Source organism: Nannospalax galili, unplaced genomic scaffold, assembly GCF_000622305.1.
Source record: "Nannospalax galili isolate Female #2095 unplaced genomic scaffold, S.galili_v1.0 scaffold875, whole genome shotgun sequence".
In the NCBI taxonomy this organism is placed as follows: Eukaryota; Metazoa; Chordata; class Mammalia; order Rodentia; family Spalacidae; genus Nannospalax; species Nannospalax galili.
The window spans coordinates 4,329,754-4,351,090 of NW_008337059.1; the positions used below are offsets into that span (position 1 = coordinate 4,329,754).

The following is a 21,337-nucleotide window of genomic DNA, read 5'->3' on the forward strand; positions in this document are numbered from 1 at the left end:
TGCCCAGCTTTGTTACTTATTTTTTAATAGCTGGAGTAAGAAAATACATGCATTTAAGGTGCCTTAGCTCTTTCCTTTTCTTCCCTCTTTTTTTTTCTTCTCTTTCAAAAGTTTTTCTCAGAACTGGGGAGGTGGCTCATTGCATAAGTGCACTTGCTGTGCAAGCATGAGACCTGAGTTCGGATCCCAGCACATAAAAAGCTGAGTGTGAACAAAGGTGGCCCATGCCTTTAATCCCAGCAGAGGCAGGCAGATCCCAGCAGAGGCAGGCACCTCACAGAGGTGAGGTCAAGGCCAGCCTGGTCTACATAGTGAGTTCCAGGCCAGCTGGGGTTATAGGGAGACCCCGTCTCAAAAAGACCAAATTAAAAAAAGGAAAGAAAGAAAGAAAGATAGATAGAAAGAAAGAAAGAAAGAAAGAAAGAAAGAGGAAAGAAACAAGAGGCTCATTAGAGCTTGCTGGTCACTAGCCTAGCTCCATGTTCAACAAGAGACCCTGTTTCAAAGGAATAGTAGAGAGTGAGAGAGCAGGACATCAGACATCCTCCTTTGGGCTCCAGGAGTGTACACACCTGTTCACAGACTTGCCAATACTCGTTGTGCATACACCACACTCACATGTACACATAAAAGTTTTTCTCAGAGTTACACATGTATATATCTTCAAGAATCTAGTCTTTTTTCCAGTGTCACAGTGTCCTGCCCTCTTTCCTCTAATGCCCTGCTCCCCTAGGGACATCTATTTACTATTTTTGTTTCCACATTTAAAAATAACTTGCATAAGGCCAGGAGTGGTGGTACACACCTTGAATCTCAGCTCTTGGGAGGCAGAGGCAGGTGAATCTCTGTGAATTCCAGGCCAGCCAGGGCTACATAGTGAGACTGTCTCAAACAAAACAAAACAAAACAAAACAAAACAAAACAGAAACAAAACTTTCATGCCTTGTTACTTATGGACATTATCTGTTGACTTCTCCTCATGTAGTTGGAAGGTTTGGCTCTCTTCCTTCTCTTCCCAGCACCCACGTAAAAAGCTGAGTGTGAACAAAGGTGGCCCATGCCTTTAATCCCAGGGAGGGATTTGTTTTGGGAGGAAGAAAAATCTTGTCTTGCTTTTGTGAAAGCCATGGTTTCATTCCTTCTCTGAAGGGGACAAGTGTTCCTTATATGCAGCCATATGCACAGCCTGACCTTTGGGGACCTTATCAGATTTTTAAAGTCTGGTCCAAAATTCAAAGTTACAGGTTTGAATTGGACCATGTGTTGTTACCTGCTCTATCAATCAAAGAGAGACATGGGCCTGTCAGAATCAGGACTGACGTTAAGGCACCTCCTGGAGGTTGTTTTTTGTACCAAATTTATTATTAATACAAACTCATTTTATTAGTTTTGGCTTTTATTGTAAAAGTAGAGTGCAGAGGAAATACAGCCCAGTGAAATGCTTGCTAGACTCTGGTTAACATGGGGAGGCAAAAAGGAGCCTTCTCTGAGCGCTCAGCTCCAGGGAAGATTATGATGCCAGCTTCTGTTTGTATTTGGCTGGTGATGTCCAGGGTTTCTGAGCAGTGGTAAGATGTCAGGGTCCTGGGGACCCAGCTAGAATTTTCATGGAGTTCCAGTAGTGCCACCTTTGCCAGAATGGCTGCCCCAGTCCAGTCTCTGGGACGTAGCATGTGAACTGTTTCTGAGTTTCACTGTTTCCAGGGCCACCCCCAACCATCTCTGAATTCTTTGTCCATTTCCAGAGCCCATTCCTCCAGGCTTATCCTCTTTCCTCCAGGCTCATGAGTGGCTCTTGCTGCCTGCCCTTTGCCTGTCTATTTATGGCTCTTCTGAGTTCTGGAGAAGACTTCACTAGGGCTTATGTCAGTGATTTCACCATCTTTCTCATTAATGAGGAATGAGAGAGGCTGACGGGGCAATATCTGACGACTTCCACTGTAAAATACTTGAAGACCATGAATCTTAAAGTATATGTATGATATATGTGTAGTATCTATATAATATGCATCTTATATATGTACATATAAGGACACTTGAAAACCACATAGTTGGTATAGCTCTTCTTGCACAGCTCTGGCAGCAAGGAAGGATCTCATTCTTATAAGATGCCACTAGCTAGTGTTGGATGGCCTTTCTTGGGAAGTTCTTGTTGATCTGATATCCTCATCCAGAGCTTTTATCTACTTAGGAAGGATGAAAGCAGACTTGAAGGTGCAGTTTGTCCATCTAGTTAAGAAATTACTCTCCTTGTTCTGGCATAAGTGATGTAAGGTGAATAATAGATGTGCTTTAGAAAATGTAACAGGCCCTATACTGTACAGATGCAGGAACCATTGATGGACTTTTATGGCCTAGATAAGTCAGACTTAAACTCTCTGCATTGTGTACTTCACTCATTGGATTTGAACTTTCAGTATCTAGTACCCCATTAGTCCAGAATATGACAGTATTTTAAGTAAAATAAATTTCCTTAAAATCTATTTTAAGGAATCAGTTTCCTGGAACTTCATTCATTGTTGAAAAGTACCACATTCTGCTTTCATTCTAAAGAAATGTCCAATAGTGATCTATAAGAATAGCCTGGGCCACCAGCTGTCTTGGCTTAGGTTCCCTTTCATTTCTTTGTAGTCCAGTTTGTTTCCTCAGATCTCCCTGTGTGTTTAATTTTAAATCTTTTTAGAAGAAAAATATTAAACAAGGGGCTGGAAAGATGGATCAGCAGTTAAGAGCACTTGCTGCTCTTACATAGGACCTGAGTTCAGTTCCCCAAACTCACATTAGTCAGCTCACAACTGCCAGTAACTCCAGCCCCATGGGATCTGACACCCCTAGCCTCTGCAGGCACATGCACTCATGTGCACACACACACACACACACTCACACACACAAAGTTTAAAAATACTCCAAATCTTTAAAAATATTAAGCAAGAATCATACTATGGTAGCTTTAAAATGACGTTCTGAAATTGAATGTTAAATAATATATATGTTTTAGTAATTGAAATCTTCCAGGAGGAATAGGTCATATTTCATGTAAGGAAGATTCTGGTTCTCTGGGTTGAAGAGACAGGGCAAGGTTCAGAGTAGGCTCTTAGGGTGATAGTAGCTCACTTTAATCCCAGAGCCAACCCATCATTCACTCTTAAGTGCCAGCAGCCTGCTCCAGCCCCATCTACTGTGTGGCTAGAACTGGGGGACCCAGTTTTGTAAATACAAAGAACTAGTATCCTGGTGTGTGGGTTTGAGTAGTGGTTAGGTGGCGCTTGAGCTGGGTGTGGTAACACAGGCCTGTAGTATCAGCACTTAGGAGGCTAAGGCAAGAGGATCTTGAATTCTGAGTTTAGGGCCAGCCTGGGTTAAATAGTGAGGGCCTGTCCATACACAAACAAACAAAGTCCAAACCTGATATGTGGCTGTTACATGTTCTCCCACCTGCCCTAGGATTTATGTCATTCGTTTTATCGTAAGACACTTGGAGCCTCTCGAAAAATCCCTAGGTAACAGCTCATTGAAACTTGTTCTTCTTCTCATTGCTGTGGCATAAACAGTGTCAGAAATAGTGGCAACTACAGAAGGAGTTGACATAAATTCATGTTTTCTAAGCAACGAGTATGTTGCAGAAAGGTTCAGTTTTATTTTTCTTTTTCATTATGATTTTGATTTATGTGAGTCTGATAGGATGGTATCAGTGACATTAGGAATAATTAAAGTATTTTTTGAAAGTCTTTCTTGGAACCCTACCAGGAACTGAGCCAGATTTGTGCCAAGGTATACATCAGAGGTTTTGGATTTAAAAAAAAAAAAATGTTTTCAAAAAATGCTCCTTTGAAATGTTAGATACTTTGATACTGAAAGAGCATTGTTTTAGTGGGTTGGGCTCTTTTTTGATGCTGTGTTAAGCTTCTTAAATAAGGAGTGTCCACCATCCTATATTCTGAGGGTTCCAAGGCTCTGAGAGGCAAGACCTGTGCACACATACATGCGTGCATGGATTGTTTCCATTTGTCAGCTAATCCTAAAGTGTTCCTGACACTTTACTTTTACGGATTCTTCAGAGATGCTTGCCATCTTAGGAAACTCAGGGTGATATTCAGCCTTTAAATAAAAATGATCTGCCTTAATACCAGTGTGTGTGTGGGGGGGTGGGCTTGGGGTTACAGGCAGCAATAAATCAATGTGTTAACATTGATAGGTGGGTTAGTGTATTTCTTTGGAGACTTCCATTGTTTTTCCCTGCACTCTATGATGAACATGTATTACTTTTATATTGAAAAACTTATTTGGAGAAAAGCATGGCTGCTTTTGAATCTATTCTCAATCTGTCCAAGAGCGAGTGTTCTAGTTTGCTTTTAATTGCTGTAACAAAATATTCTGACCAGTACCAACTTGGGGAAGAAAGGTTTTATTTAGCTTACATCTCCCAGGTCACAGTTCATCACTGAGGGAGCCCAAGGTAGGAACTCTGGCGAGGAACCTGGAGGCAGGAGCTGGAGCATAGGCCATGGAGAAACCCTTGCTTACTGGCTTGGTCCCCTGGCCCATGCTCAGCTTGCTTTCTTACACCTGCACAGAGGTGGCCCCACCCACAGTGGGCTGGTCCCTCCCATATCACTCAACCATCAAGAAAATACCCCATAGACATGGCCACAGGCCAATCCAATGGAGGCAATTCCCCAGTTGAGACTCCCTCTACCCAGGTGTTTCAAGTTGACAACTAAAGCTGTCCAGCACAGAGAGCAAGATGGAGAATACAGAAGAGGTAACAGATGGGAATGTAGGGATGCTGAGAGCCAGGGCTGCCATGGGAACTGAGTCCCCAGCTTTCTGCCATCAAAGATGTCCTTTTGTTGTTATTTTTATACTTATTTCTACATAGCCTTTTCTTTGAACAGTGTTTGTTAGTAATATATCCCCCTATTGCAGATCGATTATTAAAGATAGATTTAACTACCTTTTAGAGTTGCCTGACTTAATGGAGTTGATGTTGTTTTAGCTGAGAACAGATGTGCGATTTGTGAGTTGGCCTTTCTGTTAAGCACTCATGTGTCCTTTGCCTTCATTGGTACTTGTTGGGACCTTTGTAGGCCAAGGGCTGAAGTTTAAGGTTCTGCAGTTAAAGCTGTTTTGAATCTGGGACCCTGTATTCCTCTGTGCTATTTCTCCTCACAAGCCTGACTTGACTTTGGTTTGTGTGTTTTTTTTTTTTAATGCAACAACATCTAAACAGCCTAAAACCCAATGATACAGCAAGTCTTTGTGACTGTGCTAACCTCTGCCTCATCCGTCTTCAGCCTGATAATCAGCCTAATGGTAATCAGAGCTGGCATTATTAAGTGAGCACTTACCGTGTGTCAGATACTGTGCTCAAAATGATCTCATTTAATCCTTACAATTCCTCTCTGAGGCCAAGACAGTTCATTGTATCCTCTCCATTTCATTGATAGGGAAATTGAGGCTCAGACATTGCATAATTTGTCTGGGGTCTTGAGGTTTGAAAGCAACAAAACTGGGGTTTAAGGTCCTTACCTCTTATCACAGCTGTACCTTTAATCCTTTTCCCACTTCAGCTCTTTCCAGATCAGGGCCTCGGCTTTGGATCTTCTGAACATCTCAACCCATTATCTTTGTGTGTGTCTGCAGTTACTCAACTCTGTTGACACAGGTCCCCAGCAGAGAAGGTGACTGGACACCACTGTGCCATTGGTTTCTTCTCCCATACCCTCTGGACCAGGTGGTGGTGGGTTTCTTCTGAGTGTGTGGGAACTGAAGGTAGACTTGGATCCCTCCTTTCCAGTGTTCTTCTGAGACTGCGGCTTCAGCAGTCCAAGGAGGCAGTCCAGCTGCCTCAATGCAGTTCCTTAGAGCACTTTCTCTCTTGCTCTGCAGCTATAGAGGACCCCGAGAGCCTCATATCCCTGTCTTGAGTGAGGTTAGGAGGCTAGGGCAAACATCTTTCTTGAAGGATGGCCCCAATTCTATGTGAGGGACAGGAAGCAGTGTGGGGAATCATAATTTTTATTGGATCATGATGAAAGTTTTCATCTGTTTTCCTAGAAATGATAACACTCATGTGGTATGCATTGTGCTAAGCACTTGTATGTGTTACTCCTTTTTACTGACTCTCTAAGGTATAGATCTTATTAGTATCTCCATTTTATTGATGAGAAAACTGAGTCACTGGACTGTGAAAAGTCTTGCCCATGGACATACATCTAGAAAATGCTGTAGACTTTGCATGTAATTTCAGTCCCAGTTTTAGATCTTCAGTTTTAAAGCCACTACCTGCTTAAAGATGGGAATCTGTTGTGACCCCCAGGACTGGTGACCAACCTACATCTCAGGGCAATGGAAGGAACAAAGGCTGCTTTTGGCTTCCCTTGTCAAAGTCCTCTCCCATCCTCTAAGGTGAGTTTGATGAGTTTATGTGGTGGTTTCTAAATGTCCATGTTTCCCAAGGATCCCACATTATGACTTTCTTGGCATTGAGCATTTGATTGGAAGTCAGACACTCTGGTTTTCTTTCTGTTTTGCCATCGCCAAAGGCTGATTGCCTGCTCACCTGCAAACCAGGGAGGATGAGCTCTGTCCTTGTGTGGCTTACAAGCAAGCTGGCCTTCCCAAAGTACAGCATGTACATAGTTCTATTAAGATTAAGGGCCGGGAAACTGATCTGTGATCATTACTGTGCTTGACAATTGCAGCTTAAAGCTCTAGTGAATATTTTGGAATAGTTCATATCCCTTTTTCTCTCTACCCTTCTTCCTACCTGTCCATGATTCACGCAGAAAGTGTCTTTAACATCATAGAGTTGTGAAATGTTGATGCTCCAAAAGAACTCAAGTGCAGAAATGGAGCCTGGAGCTTGCCCCAAACCCCATAGCCAGTCCATGGCAGATTATCATAGATAAATAGCATAGATTGTCACCCCCTCTCCTGTGCCATGTGGTTGTGCTTTTTCTCTTTCCTAAACTCCTCTCAAAGGAGATGCAACTCCTAGTCACTTTTTACCTTATATGGCTCTCATCCTCTCTGCTTCCTTGAAAGCAGAGTCTGGGCCAGTTCATCACAGTTTCCCTTTTCTTCTTCCTCAGTGCCTCCCACACCTTAATGTTTGTAAACGAGATTTTTCTAAGTAGAACCATCTATAAAGTTCTGCATGGTGCTAGGCTCACAGTTCTTCATCCTCTCTAAACATGAGGGTAGATCTCTGCGGCAGACTGAGACCTGGGAAATACCCCTCTCCATATACTGCTCTATCCCAGTTAGGGTGGTGGTGAGACAGCCAAGCAGTGTGTGACAGGAAGCCGTTAGAAGCCAAAGTGGTATGGTTTATTACCGGCCGTGCTGGAACTCCCTCTCCAGCAGAAACCTATGTTGGACATGAGGAGCATCTCTCCTGAAGTTGGATCTATCCAGTTCCAGTGGTGATGTTTAGCATGACCAGGGTTTAGCTTCCTACCCCTCACCACATGCCACTGTGAGTGTTCATGGACTTCTCTCTGCTAAGGAGGATTCCATTGTCCATTACTCAGCTTTCCCAGTTCTCTACCTTCTAAGGACAACTTTCTCTTGGTTAGCTTTGTTTCTGGGCTTTCTCATGTAGAGTCAGAGCAATGAGTAGAGGCTGAAATTGGAGGATTAGGGTGGGGATGGTTAGAGTTTGTGTGTGAATGTGTATGGGGAAGGCTGTTCTGGTTTCTGGAAGCAGTGCATATGTAAGCGAGCAAACAGAAGCCAAAGGAAGGAGGAGGGGGAGAAGAGTGAGTTGGCTGGGGTGGGGGTGAGGATGAAGAACAAGGCGAGCCCTTGGAGGAGCCACTGCTGTCTATGTGTGGGACAAATGGTAGAGAAGGATGAAGGGCTTTAAAGATGCTTTTCTGTGCATCAAGAATTTAGATCAGACTGTGTGGAAACCTGGTTGTGTTTGGCCTCTACCAGCATGCTCTGCTGGGAGGTGGAGGAGCAGTGGAGAAGCCAACACCGGAAGGTGGCTGGGTTATGGGAAAGCTCTGCAGGAAGTTCTAGTGCTGATGTGACCACAGCAATATGTGGCTTGTGTTACTGCCTCCTGAAAGGACCTCAGTTCTTTCCTGAGTTTAAAGCATAAAAATAGGGGGATGTAGGTAGAGTGTTTGGCTAACACTCATGAAGCCCTAGGTTTCATTCCCAGGATGCTATAAACTCAGTATGGTGGCATACACCTATAATCTTAACACTAGGGAGGTGGTAGGAATATCAGAAGTTTAGATTATCCTTGGATTCATAGGGAGTTGGAGGTTAGCCTGGGCTACATGACAGGCTGTCTTGAAACAATGAAAAACAAGGTACAGAAATGTCATTCTCAGATTCAGTTATTTACCTACTTTATACCCTAATCTTCAAAAACAATTTGAGGAAGTTTTGGATTTAGTTGGAGGAATATGCCAATTCATTCAGATTGTATTTTTACCATAAATAGAAGAGAAATTTGCTTTAAGAAGAAAGAGTTTCTCGGCTCCTTTTTTTTTTTTTTTTTTTTTTTTTTTGGTCTTTTTGAGAGACTCCCTGTAGCCCCAGCTGTCTTGGAACTCACTATGTAGACCAGGCTGGCCTTGAACTCACAGAGATCTGCCTGCCTCTGCCCCCCAAGTGCTGGGATTAAAGGCGTGTGCCACCATACCTGGCTCTAGGCTACATTTTACTTAGAGAAATATTCTTGGGGAAGGATACTTTAATTTTTCTATAAGAAATTGCTCTTTTGTATTGGTTTGAGGCAGAGGTGTTTTTTAGGGTAGGGAAAGGAACAGAGCTGTTGGGTTAGATAGAGTGCTTTCTTCTGTCATTCAGTCTCCTGGGGTACAATGGACCTGTGTGCCCTGCCTGTCCAACATTCATGTTCTGTGGTGATACTTCTTTGAGAGGCTAAAGGCCCAGATTTCTCAGGCTGCTGAGATTTGCAGGCCTGTGCAAAGAGCCCTTTGTGTTGGCACCTAGAAAAGCAGGAGCTAGCACTTCTGCAGAAGGGTGGCATTCAGAGAGTTTGGGCAGGACTTGGTGCCACTGGGTCACAGCAAGGGCAGAAAAGGGATGTGTTGCTGGTGGAGGGCCAAGCAGCACAGTCCTATGAGCCCACTTGTCAAGCCATTGGGTGCTATGAAACTGTCCATAATGTGTGTGTATATATGTGTATGCATTTTTGTAGTGCTGGGGATTGAACCCACAGCTTTGCACATACTAGGCAAGCGCTCTACCACTGAGCAATGTGCTCAGTCCCTTTGTCCATATTGTTTGACCACCCTAAGAAGACTTGTGTGAAGGCATGAAGTACCAGCTCTTTAATTTTTTTTTTTGGATGTAGCCCAGCTGGCCTGAATGGCGCTTCCTGTGTTAACAGGTTGGCCTCCATCTCACCGAGATCCGCCTGCCTCTGCCTCCTGAGAGCTGGGATTAAGGCGTGTGCCACCACACCTAGCCCCACCAACTCTTCCTATCTAGGTTTAAAAGATCCCAACAAAGCAGCACTGAAATGCCTGAGACCAGCTTCTTCACTCTCTATGGTCCATGCTTCCCTTGTTCAGGCTGGCCTGTTTGACTGTGGGCCAGGGAAGCCTCAGGGAGTCCTAGGGATATTGGTCCCAGTTCTTTAACTTTGTCAGTGTTTTTCAATGTGATTTCTAGATCAAAGCACCAAGATGCTCTCTGAACCACGTGTGAGTGAGTGGTACATATGCCTGAATCCATACCAGGGGGGCAGAGTCAGAATGTCTAGGTGAGGGGATGAGACTCCCCGGATAATTCCTGTGTACCTTGTAGGTGGAGAACCATTGGGACGTCTGCTGATCCTATGCTGACCTGGGTGGTGGCTAAGAGATCCTTAGTTCAAATTTTGTCTCCTTAAGAAAGTAGGGAAGAAAGAGGGATGGGCAGTGTGCATGCCTTGAGAACCAGCTGTGAGAAGGCACATAGCAAGTGCTTTCTGATGTGTTCTCTTATGTTTTTACCCCAAGCCCAAGCCTGGGGTGTAGTATGCTAAATATCAGGAAGTTGGAACACCTTGCATGGCATCACATAGTTGGTAGGTGGAGATCAGCCTGGCTCACATTCACCTTTTTTCTATTATACTAGAATAACAAATCTCGCCCAAGCTAGACTTTGAATAGAAATACTGTGTAACATAGCTAATTTATGAGTTTCTGGTAGCCAAACTTAGAAAGTAGAAACGGATGAAATTCATTTTATTGTTTTCCTTTACCTAGTATTTTTAAAAACTATTTCAATAAGTAATTAATGTAGAAATATCAATGAGATATTTTACATTCTTTCTCTAAATGTTAAGTTGTCAAAATACACCTTGTTTGGTTTCTGTGTCTCAGTTCACACTAGTCTTGTTTCAGGGGCCCCACAGTAACAGGAGCTAGTTGTTCCCTATGGGACAGTGCAGCAGTAGCATCTCTTGACTAGGAAGGCATGTCTCACCTGGCTGTTCAGATAGCAAGAGGCCATAGTTTTCCAGATCACTGATTTGCAAGTGCCTCAGCATGGGTCAGTGCACGGCAGTCTGCATATGTGTCACCTGAGACAGGTACTAAAATTCTTCCAACAGGCTGGAGCCCTAGGTGATCCTTCTGTGGTTGAAATGGCTGTACTACAGACATCCACTGGGCTGTTTACGTGGCCTCTCTGTGGCTGTTCCCCACCCCCTTTCCTGGGACAGTTGCATTCCAAGCACGTTCTTTGCCAGGAATGGTGGTGTGTTAGGAAGGGAATGTGTACCCTAAGGGGCCTTTCCCTCCCCAGCTAAAGGAGCTACAGTTTCAGTGGAGAAAAGAAACCCTGCTTATTTGTCTGGATGTGATCGCACATAAGGGGCAGAACTTGTCCCCTTCCTGGCTGAGGGAAGGATCCTGTCTGAGGAAAGGTAAGACCAAGGAACCAAAATATTTAAGGAGAATGGGATACTGTGTACTTAAGATGTGTTCTTTTCTAGTGGTTTGTTTTAAAAAGTTGTTTGTTGATAATGTAAGAAATTTGGTCCTAAAGAGCTACAGCCCAAGGAGTTTAAATCTCAAATGCCTCAGAGGTCAGGCAAGTAGCTTGGGAAGAAAGGTGAGATCAAACTGGTTGGCATGATCTTCTTTTTCATGAAAATGTGGTTTTTCCTTCGTCTGGGGGTCGGGGATAGGACATAAGATACTCTTGATCTTTCTTTATTCTGTTGATGGAGAAATGTTTTTCTTCTTTAAGAAAACCAGTGCATGGAGCTATAATACATGGCAACCAATGCTGGGCCTTGATGTTAGAGATGATTTTGATCATTTAGAGGAAGCAGCTACTGCATAGCTCCATCCATTTGTGACCCTTAAGGACCACCATTATCGCATCTGCTATCTATCTATCTATCTATCTATCTATCTATCTATCTATCTATCTATCATCTATCTATCTATCATCTATCATCTATTGGTCTTTTTGAGACAGGGTCTCTCTGTAGCCCCAGATGGACTGGAACTTGATATATAAGACCAGGCTGGTCTCAAACTCACAGAGATCCACCTGCCTCTGCTTCCTCAGTGCTGGGATTAAAGGCATGCACCATCACACCCAGCTTGCCTTGATAATTAAAAAAAAAGACATAATTGCAGACTCATAGGAAATTTCAGTATATATATATGCATATATATATACACATACTGGATACCCATCCCACCACTTTTCCAAGTGGTAATATTTTGATAGCTATAGTATAGGAACCTGACATTACTAGTCTGTATACATTGTAATGTAGATCACACACACACACACACACACACACACACACACACATCCTTTGAAGTTGTTTGTGCAAATTGAAAATTCTGTTAGGTTCACACAACCTGCCCTAGGCCTGTGAGGGTTCAACCTCTATTCTAGTCTAGCTCTTTCTTTTTCAGTTAGATGAAATTCACATTCTAAAAAGTCACCATTCAACCATTCCCAAGTAGACAGTTCAGCATTTTCTAGTATATTCCCCAAGTTGTGCAACCATCGCTACATTTTTCAGCACTACCTAATGAAGCCCCATGTCTATTAGCATTCACCCCCATTCCCACTTCCTTCATCCCCTGGCGTCCAGTAATCTTTCTGTCTCTGTGGACTTGCCTACTCTGAACATTTCATGTAAATGGAGTCACATGTTATGTGTCTCTTTGTTGCTGACTGGCTGTTTTTATTCCACCAAGGAATGGATTTAAGGCCCAAAAGGGGAAGTGGCATGCCCATGATTATATTGGTGGGGACAGACTGAGTGTACTCAGTCTGTACTGTGGCTCTTATCATTTAGACTTCGGTGTAATGATCATGATCATAGTTCCTTTTAGATAGGCTTCAACAAATAGAAGTTGTGAAGGAGAAAACAAGGTGCATAATTCAGTTCAGTGCATTTTTGTTGGACACCTACTGTGTGCCAGGCTCAGAGTCAACAGGGATGTGTTACACTGGGTGCTAACCATTAAGAAACAGTTGGGACAACAGATGAAAAATAATTTTAGGATGTTGAGGTCAGCAGTGTGGTGGAGGACACCAGGCCCAACCCAGTGAGGAGGGAGCTTGAGGGCCAGAAGGAAGCTAACAGGTCATGAGGCCGCAGAAGGAGGCTTTAGGCTGGAGAGACTGCAGTAACGGTTTTGACTTCAAGAATGGGGGTCTACAGAGTCACCCTGTGAGCTCATTGGTGATGATGGAGGGTAATGTGGGGTATGAAGAAATTCACTCCAGGGGTGGATTTGAGCCAAGTCCCCAAGGGTCTTGAGGTGATAGAAAGTCAGCTACCCCTATGGATATCTGAAGTTCTCAAATGGAGTATGGCTGAATGAAAGTCAAGTAGGAAAAGCCCAACTGGAGAACTGAGTCTCCAGGGGAAACTCCAAGCAGTTAGGGTGGGGCAGAGGTAGCCAGTGGTAAAGCCACCATCAAAGGGGCAATAAGGCTAAGAAGAATCAAAGATAGAGACATCAGAGACCCATCCCAGAGAGCACAGTGAAACCATGCCACAGAGCATCTTCAGAGCTCTCTCAGCTCTGTTCCCACCCACATGTCTCCACATTCTCGGCTTCCCCATCTCATTCAATAGAATTTATCGAGCACATGTTAAGTGCCAGGAACTGATGTGGTGCTGAGGTTATAGCAATGGACATGTCAGGTGAGATTCCAGCTTCTTTGAAGGGATAACTATGACTAGTAGACTGTGATAGGTGCTACGAGGAAAGGTGCTTGTGCTGGTCAGAGTAAGGTTAGGGAGTCAGAGCTGGCCTCGTTCAACTGGTAATGTTTCCTCTGAGCTGATGCAACTGGGAATGTTTCTCTCAATGGTGAGAATGTGGCAAGAGCCAGGGAAAGAGCTTTGTATTATTTATTTATTTATTGTATTCAGTAGGAATAGCAAGTGCAAATAGCATTGGGCAGAAGTAGCTGCTGGCCACTTAAAGAGTGTGCTTGGCTTTTTTGAGACTTTCTCAGGGGCCCCAAATCAGATAGAACTGGAGGGTAGGAAGCAGGGAGGGAACCATCAGCTTGTGGGTAAACAGTGCATATTCAGGTGGAAGAAAATGCATGAAGTCACTCTGAATCATTTAAAGTAGGCATGCTTTTTTTTTTTAAGGGAAGCTAAAATTATTTTTTGTTAGTTTTCAGCTAATTTTATTGTACTTTATGAGCTTTGTGCCATTCAGAGAACTTGGAAACATTCATTCTTCTTCCTACAAAATCTGTAGAGTAGGTGGGAGAGCTTTAAAGCTTTAAAGAGACCCAGTTCCTCTGCCAGTAGGTGTCATAGGAGGAAGAGGATGGGCTGGGTCCTGGGAGCAGAGTCTGGAGGCCTGGGGCATGAGAGCCACTATGGAGAGTCTAAGCCTCTGTGGAGTTCAAGCCCTTAGGTTGCTGGCACTGGTTATATCCCCCATGGGATTATTCTAGGATAACAGGAAATCCTTTTCAAGGTTAAAAACAGATTAATTTTGCATATGATAGTGATCCTAAATAGAATAACCAATGCAGTGTGGTATGAAAAATGAAATGAAAAGATACTCTGATTTGTTTCCTTTCCAAGTTGGTCAGCCTTGAGGCCAGTTGCAGATTTTCCCTCTTGGACTCTGAATTTGTTGCTGGAGGACGTGAAATGTGGTAGGAGAGGGAAGAGTCTGCCATGAGCTCAGGAAGCAACTTGGGCCTTGGATTAAGAACAAAGAGAGAAAAAAGAAAATAAATAAATTAAAAAAAAAAAACCAAACAAGAACAAAGAGAGAGCAGCCAAGTCTGACTGGGTAGCATGAAATTTAGGGTGTACTTTGAAAGAAACCAGAGTTCCGAGGTACTATATCAGGATACAGTGACCTGCAGTCAAGCTTAAAGCTTAAAAACAACAGCAGCAACAACAGAAAGAGCAAACGTGACGGGATCCACGTCCATCGATGGGTTAGGGGCAGAAACACTAGAGAAATAGAAGTGATCTGTGCCCTGAATGGGGTGGGCATAATTTTATGAAGATACTTGATATGGTGGCTCCTGTTAGAATGGGTTGGCTGGTCCTGACTGATGTTTGGTAGGAATGAGGGAAGTGATGGTAACTTTTAGAACAGCTAGTACTGCTCAGCGTTCTTGGGATGGGATAAAGAAGATGAAGATGCAGATGAGGGAGGTGAGGGCTCAAGGTTTCTGGTGGGGCCTGAAACAAAAATGTGATGTCTTTTGGAGCACTGGACTAGAGAAATGTCTTATTTTAAACCAGGATGTACTAGAACTACAAGAAAGATGATGGCTCACTTGAAAGTTAAGCCACCAGAAGGGGGCAAATTATTTTCACTTTTCCTAAATTCTCTTTCCCACCTGTATTCTTCTGAAATTGATTTGTGACTCAACCAGAGGACCCTTAGATTGAAAGAAGAGTCTGGGCTTGCCTCTTTGTTCTGTTGAAGGATAGTGAAGCTTGTTGTTGGGCCTCTTCATCAGAAAGGCTAGTTGGGTTTCTCTGGTGCTGGCTCTGAAGGTCACCTGGTAGCACCTGATGATGTCAGGAAGGGTCTCTCCAGGCCGGTCCATTCAGGGAAGCAGCTTGCTCCGATCCATCATCTTTGTGGCATATATATTTACTTTACCCTTCTTGGCTAGGGATGGCTCAAGCCATTACATGACCACAAAATGGAAATCTGGAAAGAGAAGTGCTCATCTGGCTTGGCAGGTTTCCACACGTTGCGCTGACCTATAGTGCTTGCCCTTTGCTGGGCAGGAGGGACCTGGTCAGAGTGTTTGCTCCTTGAATCTATTCCTCGAAGGCGATTTGATGACTGGCAATATTCAGATCCGTTGTCCCCCTGGAGGTGGGTGGCACTTGCATGGGTATTTGAAGATACAGGTCTGCTGCTGAGACTAGACAGCCTTGGGGTTCATCTGGGGACACTCAGATTGGGATATGCTGCGGAAAGAGGTCAAGAGGGCAGCCTGCTTCACATGCCCAGCCGCCATTCTCGCTGCTGGCATTCTGTTTTCTACTTAGAAAGGAATTAAGCAATGCTATCATAATGTGATAGAAATTAAGGAAATATACTAAGAATGAGTAAATCCTCTAAAAGCAGAATTCTCAGATCTTTCTTGGAAGGTGCTTAATTAATGACCTTAAGGAGACTGCTCTGAAGCTTCTGAGCCTCTGGATACAGTATACCCATCTCAGCTGGGCACCAGAATCACCTGTGGAAACATTCCAAACCAAAGATTCTGCTTTACTGGGTCTGAGACAAAGGACTTTTTTTTTTTTTCAATCTATATATGACCTGGTGTAGTGGCACACGCCTTTAATCCCACCATTTGCAAGGCAGAGGCAGGTGAATCTTTGTGAGATCCAGGCCAGCCTGGTTTACGTACCAAGTTCCAGGCTAGCTGGGGCTACAGGGAGACCCTTTCTCAATAAAAACAAACAAACAAACACACAAACATAAAGGTCTGTCTAGTTCTCCAGATGATTTTCATTTTCAGTCAGATTTAGGAACCTGCCAAACAGCTGCCATTCCAGGGAAGTTCTTTCCATGACTCAGGTAGACTATGCCTTGTTTCCTCATACTGGCCTTAGCCTTCCCTACCCCCAACCTTAACCATCACCACATACTTGGCCTTTGGTCTTTAATTCTTTAAAGCCCATTCCATGCTGTGTGTGCACACATGCATGTGGAAACCATCCAGGTCAGTGATGGGTGTTTTCCTTAGTCACTTATATCTTATTTTTTGAGCCAGAGTCTTTCGTTGAATCTAGAGCTCACCAGTTCAGCTAGGCTCTCTGGCCAATGAGCTCTGGGGATCCCTCACACCCACCCCATGCTAGGGTTATAGCAGCTGGCCACCGAGCCTGTGTTTTTGTGTGTGGGTTCTGGGGACCTGATCTCAGGATCTCATGCTTGTGCAGCAGACACTTTGCTGACTTGAGTGTCTCCCCAGGCCCCTCTTCCCCTGGATCCATTTTTTAACTGCTCTTTGTGCTCAGTCCAGGCTGGTGGTTCATCTCTTTTTGAAAAATGAAGAAAATTGCACTTGGGAATGTGGATGAGCAGATCTTCTATGACATTTTCTTATGAACATTGTGCTTAAGATTTGAATGCATGGTAGTGTCTGGAAATCCAAGCTTTGGGATGGGAGGTTTCTCAGTTTTATGACTGGCATGAGGAAAACATCTCATTCACTCCCTTTCCAGAGACTTTATGAAAGGCTCAGGGTTTCTTCTGGGCTTTTCTGGGGCTCTACAGACTCTAAGAAATACTAACTTTCCCACAGGGACTCATAACTAGGCATTTCCTGGGAACGGGGCAGAATTGGTGGTACTCTTGATGCTGACATTGGTGAGCTGCACATCCAAGAGTACACGTGCAGAGCTTTGCATAAAGTCCTAGCAACTGTCTAGTCATGTGATGTAAAGCAAGGGTTTGGATTTTTTTAATTTTTGTTAAGATCAGCAAGGTATAAGTAGAGACCTAGACTAGACCAAATGGGAAGGCTGTCCAGATGTCCTAGCTTTTGTCTGTATTGTCCCATGCACTGGGATCTGCCTCTTCCTTTTTTGTCCCCTCTCCCATCCAGGCTTTGGGATTTGCTCAGTCCTGTCCATGCTAAGAAGCGTCTCTGCCTTTGCTGCCCTCAGTGCCTCTGCTCAGTGCTCCTGTAACACTTGAGCATGCCCATTTGGAGTGTCTGAACCTGGCCTTTTCTCTTTTGCTCAGCTAGAACAATTTAAAGGCTGTGTTGGCATTTGTATCTCTGTCGTTTCATGCTGTCTGATCTGTAATAGGGTTCAGTAAATGTTTGCTGAGTGGACAAATCAATAAATTCTTCCAGGGAATGATATAAATAACTCCCACAGTCTTAAAGTTAAACATTACCTAGTCAGTCCCCCCCCCCATGATGTTGCTGGAGATAGAACCCATGATCTTGCACATGGTAGGCAAGTGCTCTACCACAGAGCTACATCTCCAGCCTTTTTAAAAATTTCTTTTTATTTTATTTTGGTCTTTTTGAGACAGGGTTTCCCTATAACCTCAGCTCACTATGTAGACCAGGCTGGTCTTGAATTCACAGAGATCTGCCTGCCTCTGCCTCCCGAGTGCTGAGATTAAAGTTGTGTGCTACCACACCTAGCCCTCAGCCTTTTTTTTTTTTTTTTTAAATACTAGGTCTTAATATGTAATTCAGTCTAGCCTTGAACTTGCTCTATAGCCCTGTCTGGTCTTGACTGCTCTCTTTTTTTAAAAAAATATTTTATTATTTTTTGTGTATGAGTGTATTACCTGCATGTAGGTAAGTGCACCTGTGTCGTGCAATGCCCACAGCAGACAGAAGAGGCCATCGGATCCCCTGGAACTGGAGTTACAGACAGCTGTTAGCTGCCATGTGGGTGCTGGGATTCGAACAACCAGTGTTCTTAACCACTGAACCATCTCTCCAGCCCCTGAACTCTCTTGAGTACTGGAATTACAGGTGTACCATACCAGGCTGGTTTGTTTATAGTCTTATATTTAAGGTATATATTAAGGGAGATTTCTCTAGGATAATGAGTGTTCCAGGGAGTTTGAGACATTAACTGAGCACTTTCGAACTTATAGATGCATGAGATTTGTGAGATTTTTCTTTTTGTAATTAAAGCAGTGAAATTATTTTTTTAAATGCCCTAGTAGGAAATAAAGCCTTAGGAAACATGATATAATATGCTCCTATATTCTTTGGTGACATATAAAGGAATGGTAATCATCATGGTAGGAAGTGGGTAGGATGCTTCAACTGTGTTCCCTTTACTTTATTTAACGCTTCTCTGATAGATAAATGTTAATTTTGATACACATACTTGTGTGTACTTATTCTGTTTATTTTGCATAAAATAAACAATGAATAATATTATTCACTAAGCAGTGAATAATAAGAGTCCTGATTGTCAATCAAGAGATGGAAGTTCTAGAATGAGCTCTGCTTCTAATCATAGGAGTGGGCAAGTCAGGGTAACTGGAGGCAGACTTCTCAGACCTGTGGGATGTCTCCGTATATAAACATTCTTGTCATGCAAGCCCAAGGGACTAAGCTTGAGCTCCAGAACCCACAGTGGAGGGAGAGAACTGACACTTGGAAATTGTCCCCTGACTTCTACATGTGGATGCTCACGTGCTTACCTTGTGTGAAATCAGTGTGTTGTACTTCTTCAGGACTTGCAAATATGTACAGTCACTAGGCTCCCAACAGGAATTACTATATGTATCCAAACATTATTTTTTTAATCTGAAGGCTTGGATTTTTTTTCCCTTAGTTTTCCTACTTTGTTGGAAATACAAGTAGAGGAAAATATTTCAGTACTTCAAGAATATCAGAAGGACTGAAAAATGAGTCAATTCTCTGTGCTGTGAAAACAGAGGTGTGCTGGGGACTGGAGTTTTGGAGCAAGCAGGTTTGCTTGTGAAGGGCAACTGCTTCTTAGCACCAGTTCAGTGCTGCCCAGCACGAATGTGGACTGTGTTGGCAGATCTTCTTGTTTGTTTGTTTTTTAAAGAAAATCTAGAAGTCTGAAATTTTAAAAATTATTATTTTTATGTGAGTGTGCATGTACGTGTGTGTGTGCGTGTGTGTGTGTGTGTGTGTAGGTCAGATGACAACTTTCAAGAGTCAGTCCTCTCCACTTTGGGTTCTGAGGCTCGAACTTAGTTCCTCAGGTTTGTGTGACTAGAGCTTTTACACACTGAGATTTTCTGTGACATCCCACAGTATTAACTTTAGGCTCAGATGTCCTGGACATATGCTGCAGATGGCATGCATGTCCTGGACGTGCTACACCCCTGTGGGTTAGATGCAGCTCTTGCTTTCAGTTTGTGATCCCTGTTGGAGATGATCTCTAAAGGTCCTTTGTGCCCAAGATCTTTGTGCCCTATCACTCTAATGGGGACCATTTCTGCCTGTGAACTGACGATTCTTGATCTATTATTGGAAGTCAGGCTGGGCAAGAGAGTCTGGCTGGAAGAGAAGCATGGGGGCTTTGGGCCCGAGTGGGGTGCCAGGCAGCTGGGGAAGCAAGGAAGATGGGCTTCCTTGGTTGGTAAGGCCATTGTGCTTGGGATTTATTCCTGGTGTTCTGTTTGTCATTTCAGGAGCTGACGTCGGTTAGAAGAGTTTGAAACCCTGCCTCTGCCCAGAGCTCCAGGATCAATGCATCTTGCCACCGCCCTAATCTACTGGTGAATGCATAGTTTTGTTTTTCTCTCCTACTGCACTGAAGGGAACTGTTTTCAGTTGATTATGCACTGGGATTTGCAGAGAATTTTGCTGTCTTTTCTCCATAGGAGAAAGGCTATAGACTGGCTTTTGGCATATCTAGGCTCTGATACTGTAATCTAGAATAATTGTTCGACCTCTTGGGGTCCCAAACAGCAAAAATGCATCCTGTCCTGTTTAAACTACATGCTTGCTTGCTTGCTTTGAAGATTGAAGGAGATCATGTAAGTGAAATACTTCAAAGAGAGTGAAGTACTTGGAAGATACAGTGTAGTACTGTTGGGCTTTGAGATGTAGCCCAGCACAGTCCCGGTCTGCCCCCCGCCCCCACTTTATTAACTTCACTAATGCACTTTTCAAACCTTCCCCAGTGTAGGAAGAGATAGCCGCTGTGCCAAGCCTAGTGCAGCCCACCACTGGATGGGCCTTCCTGCCTTTGTTTTTGTGATGTTCATAGACATCTTCATGTGCTAATCCTGTGAGAGCAGGCTTTTAAAGCAGGCCACATCTGGGTTAACCAGTACATTAGAATGTGAACATTATTCTCCATACATACAAGTTGGAAATGTAGGTTTTAAATACTTATTTTCCAAGACCTCTAGGGTGATTCTTTAAGAGATTTGCATGAAATTTTTTTTGTTCCTACTTCTCTCTCTCTGTTTTTTAAAAGATGAGTTAATTGCATTTCACAGTTACCTTTATGTTTATACCTGATCAAATAATTTCATGCTTAATGAATGTTCTTTGGGAGAAACTGACTCACCACAGCAGGTAAATATCTTGCCTCCATAGCAGTTAAAAGAGGTAAAAATATGTACTTGACAATCTTGTGCTCAATGCTGAAATGAGAATTATCTCTCATAGATGATAGTAGCATATGTTGAAGGTCTTGTGTAAACTTGTAGGGGAAAGGCAATAGGAACCAAGGAGGCTTTGAGATTCTGGCCATTTGGGTAGAGAAAAGCATGCCTGTTTAATGTGACTGCTTGGTCAGCTCTTACCATGTGAATTAGGTACTCTTGTGACCCAATGAGATAATTCTAGTGAGCTTGCAGGGGAAGCTTGCAGGGTGTTATGGTTGGAAGGAAGGGCCATTTAGTTGGGACAAGTAGGCTCTGGGTTGGGGACCCAACTTACCCACAGAGGCTGGCTCTCTAGACTTCTCTAAGAGGACCTGGTAGGCATTCTGGGTATTGCCCTAAATTGTGTCTGGAAAGAGATTTGTAGTAGAGTCTTCAGGGAAGCAGATGGATATTTCATCCAGCCAGCAAACATGCGCTAATACCTAGTTCACACCAAGGAACTGTTCTGTGCAATGGAGATTCTTTGGTTACAAGGTGGACTTTGTGTTGACTTCTCTCTGGAGCTTAGACTGAGCAAGGATGACAGATAAGAATGTGAGCCCCACAAGGACTCTGATACCTCATTGCTATTCTATCTCTACTTCTTAGATACCTTGAACCTCATGGGTACTTACTCTGTATGGTTTGTGAAGGAAGCAAACACCTATCTACATAGGAAATACAAGGTAGGTGGTAATAAGGGCCATGAGAAAATAAGGCAGGATGAGAGAGGAAATGGGGGAGAGAAAAGC

The 21,337-nt window shown here is 43.5% G+C and overlaps 1 protein-coding gene across 10 annotated transcripts in view; it reads left to right on the plus strand.

Annotated features, from left to right (window-relative positions):
- The window catches only part of Sorbs1 (sorbin and SH3 domain containing 1), a 240,625-nt gene that overhangs the window by 45,901 nt on the left and 173,387 nt on the right, over window positions 1-21,337 (plus strand). For all 10 annotated transcript variants that reach the window (XM_029563061.1, XM_029563062.1, XM_029563064.1 and 7 more), the window contains exons 2-3: window positions 19,620-19,706; window positions 21,195-21,271. In XM_029563061.1, coding sequence (XP_029418921.1) covers window positions 21,209-21,271 — 63 coding nt within the window. In that variant the 5' untranslated portion in view covers window positions 19,620-19,706; window positions 21,195-21,208. The remainder of the gene's footprint in view (window positions 1-19,619; window positions 19,707-21,194; window positions 21,272-21,337) is intronic.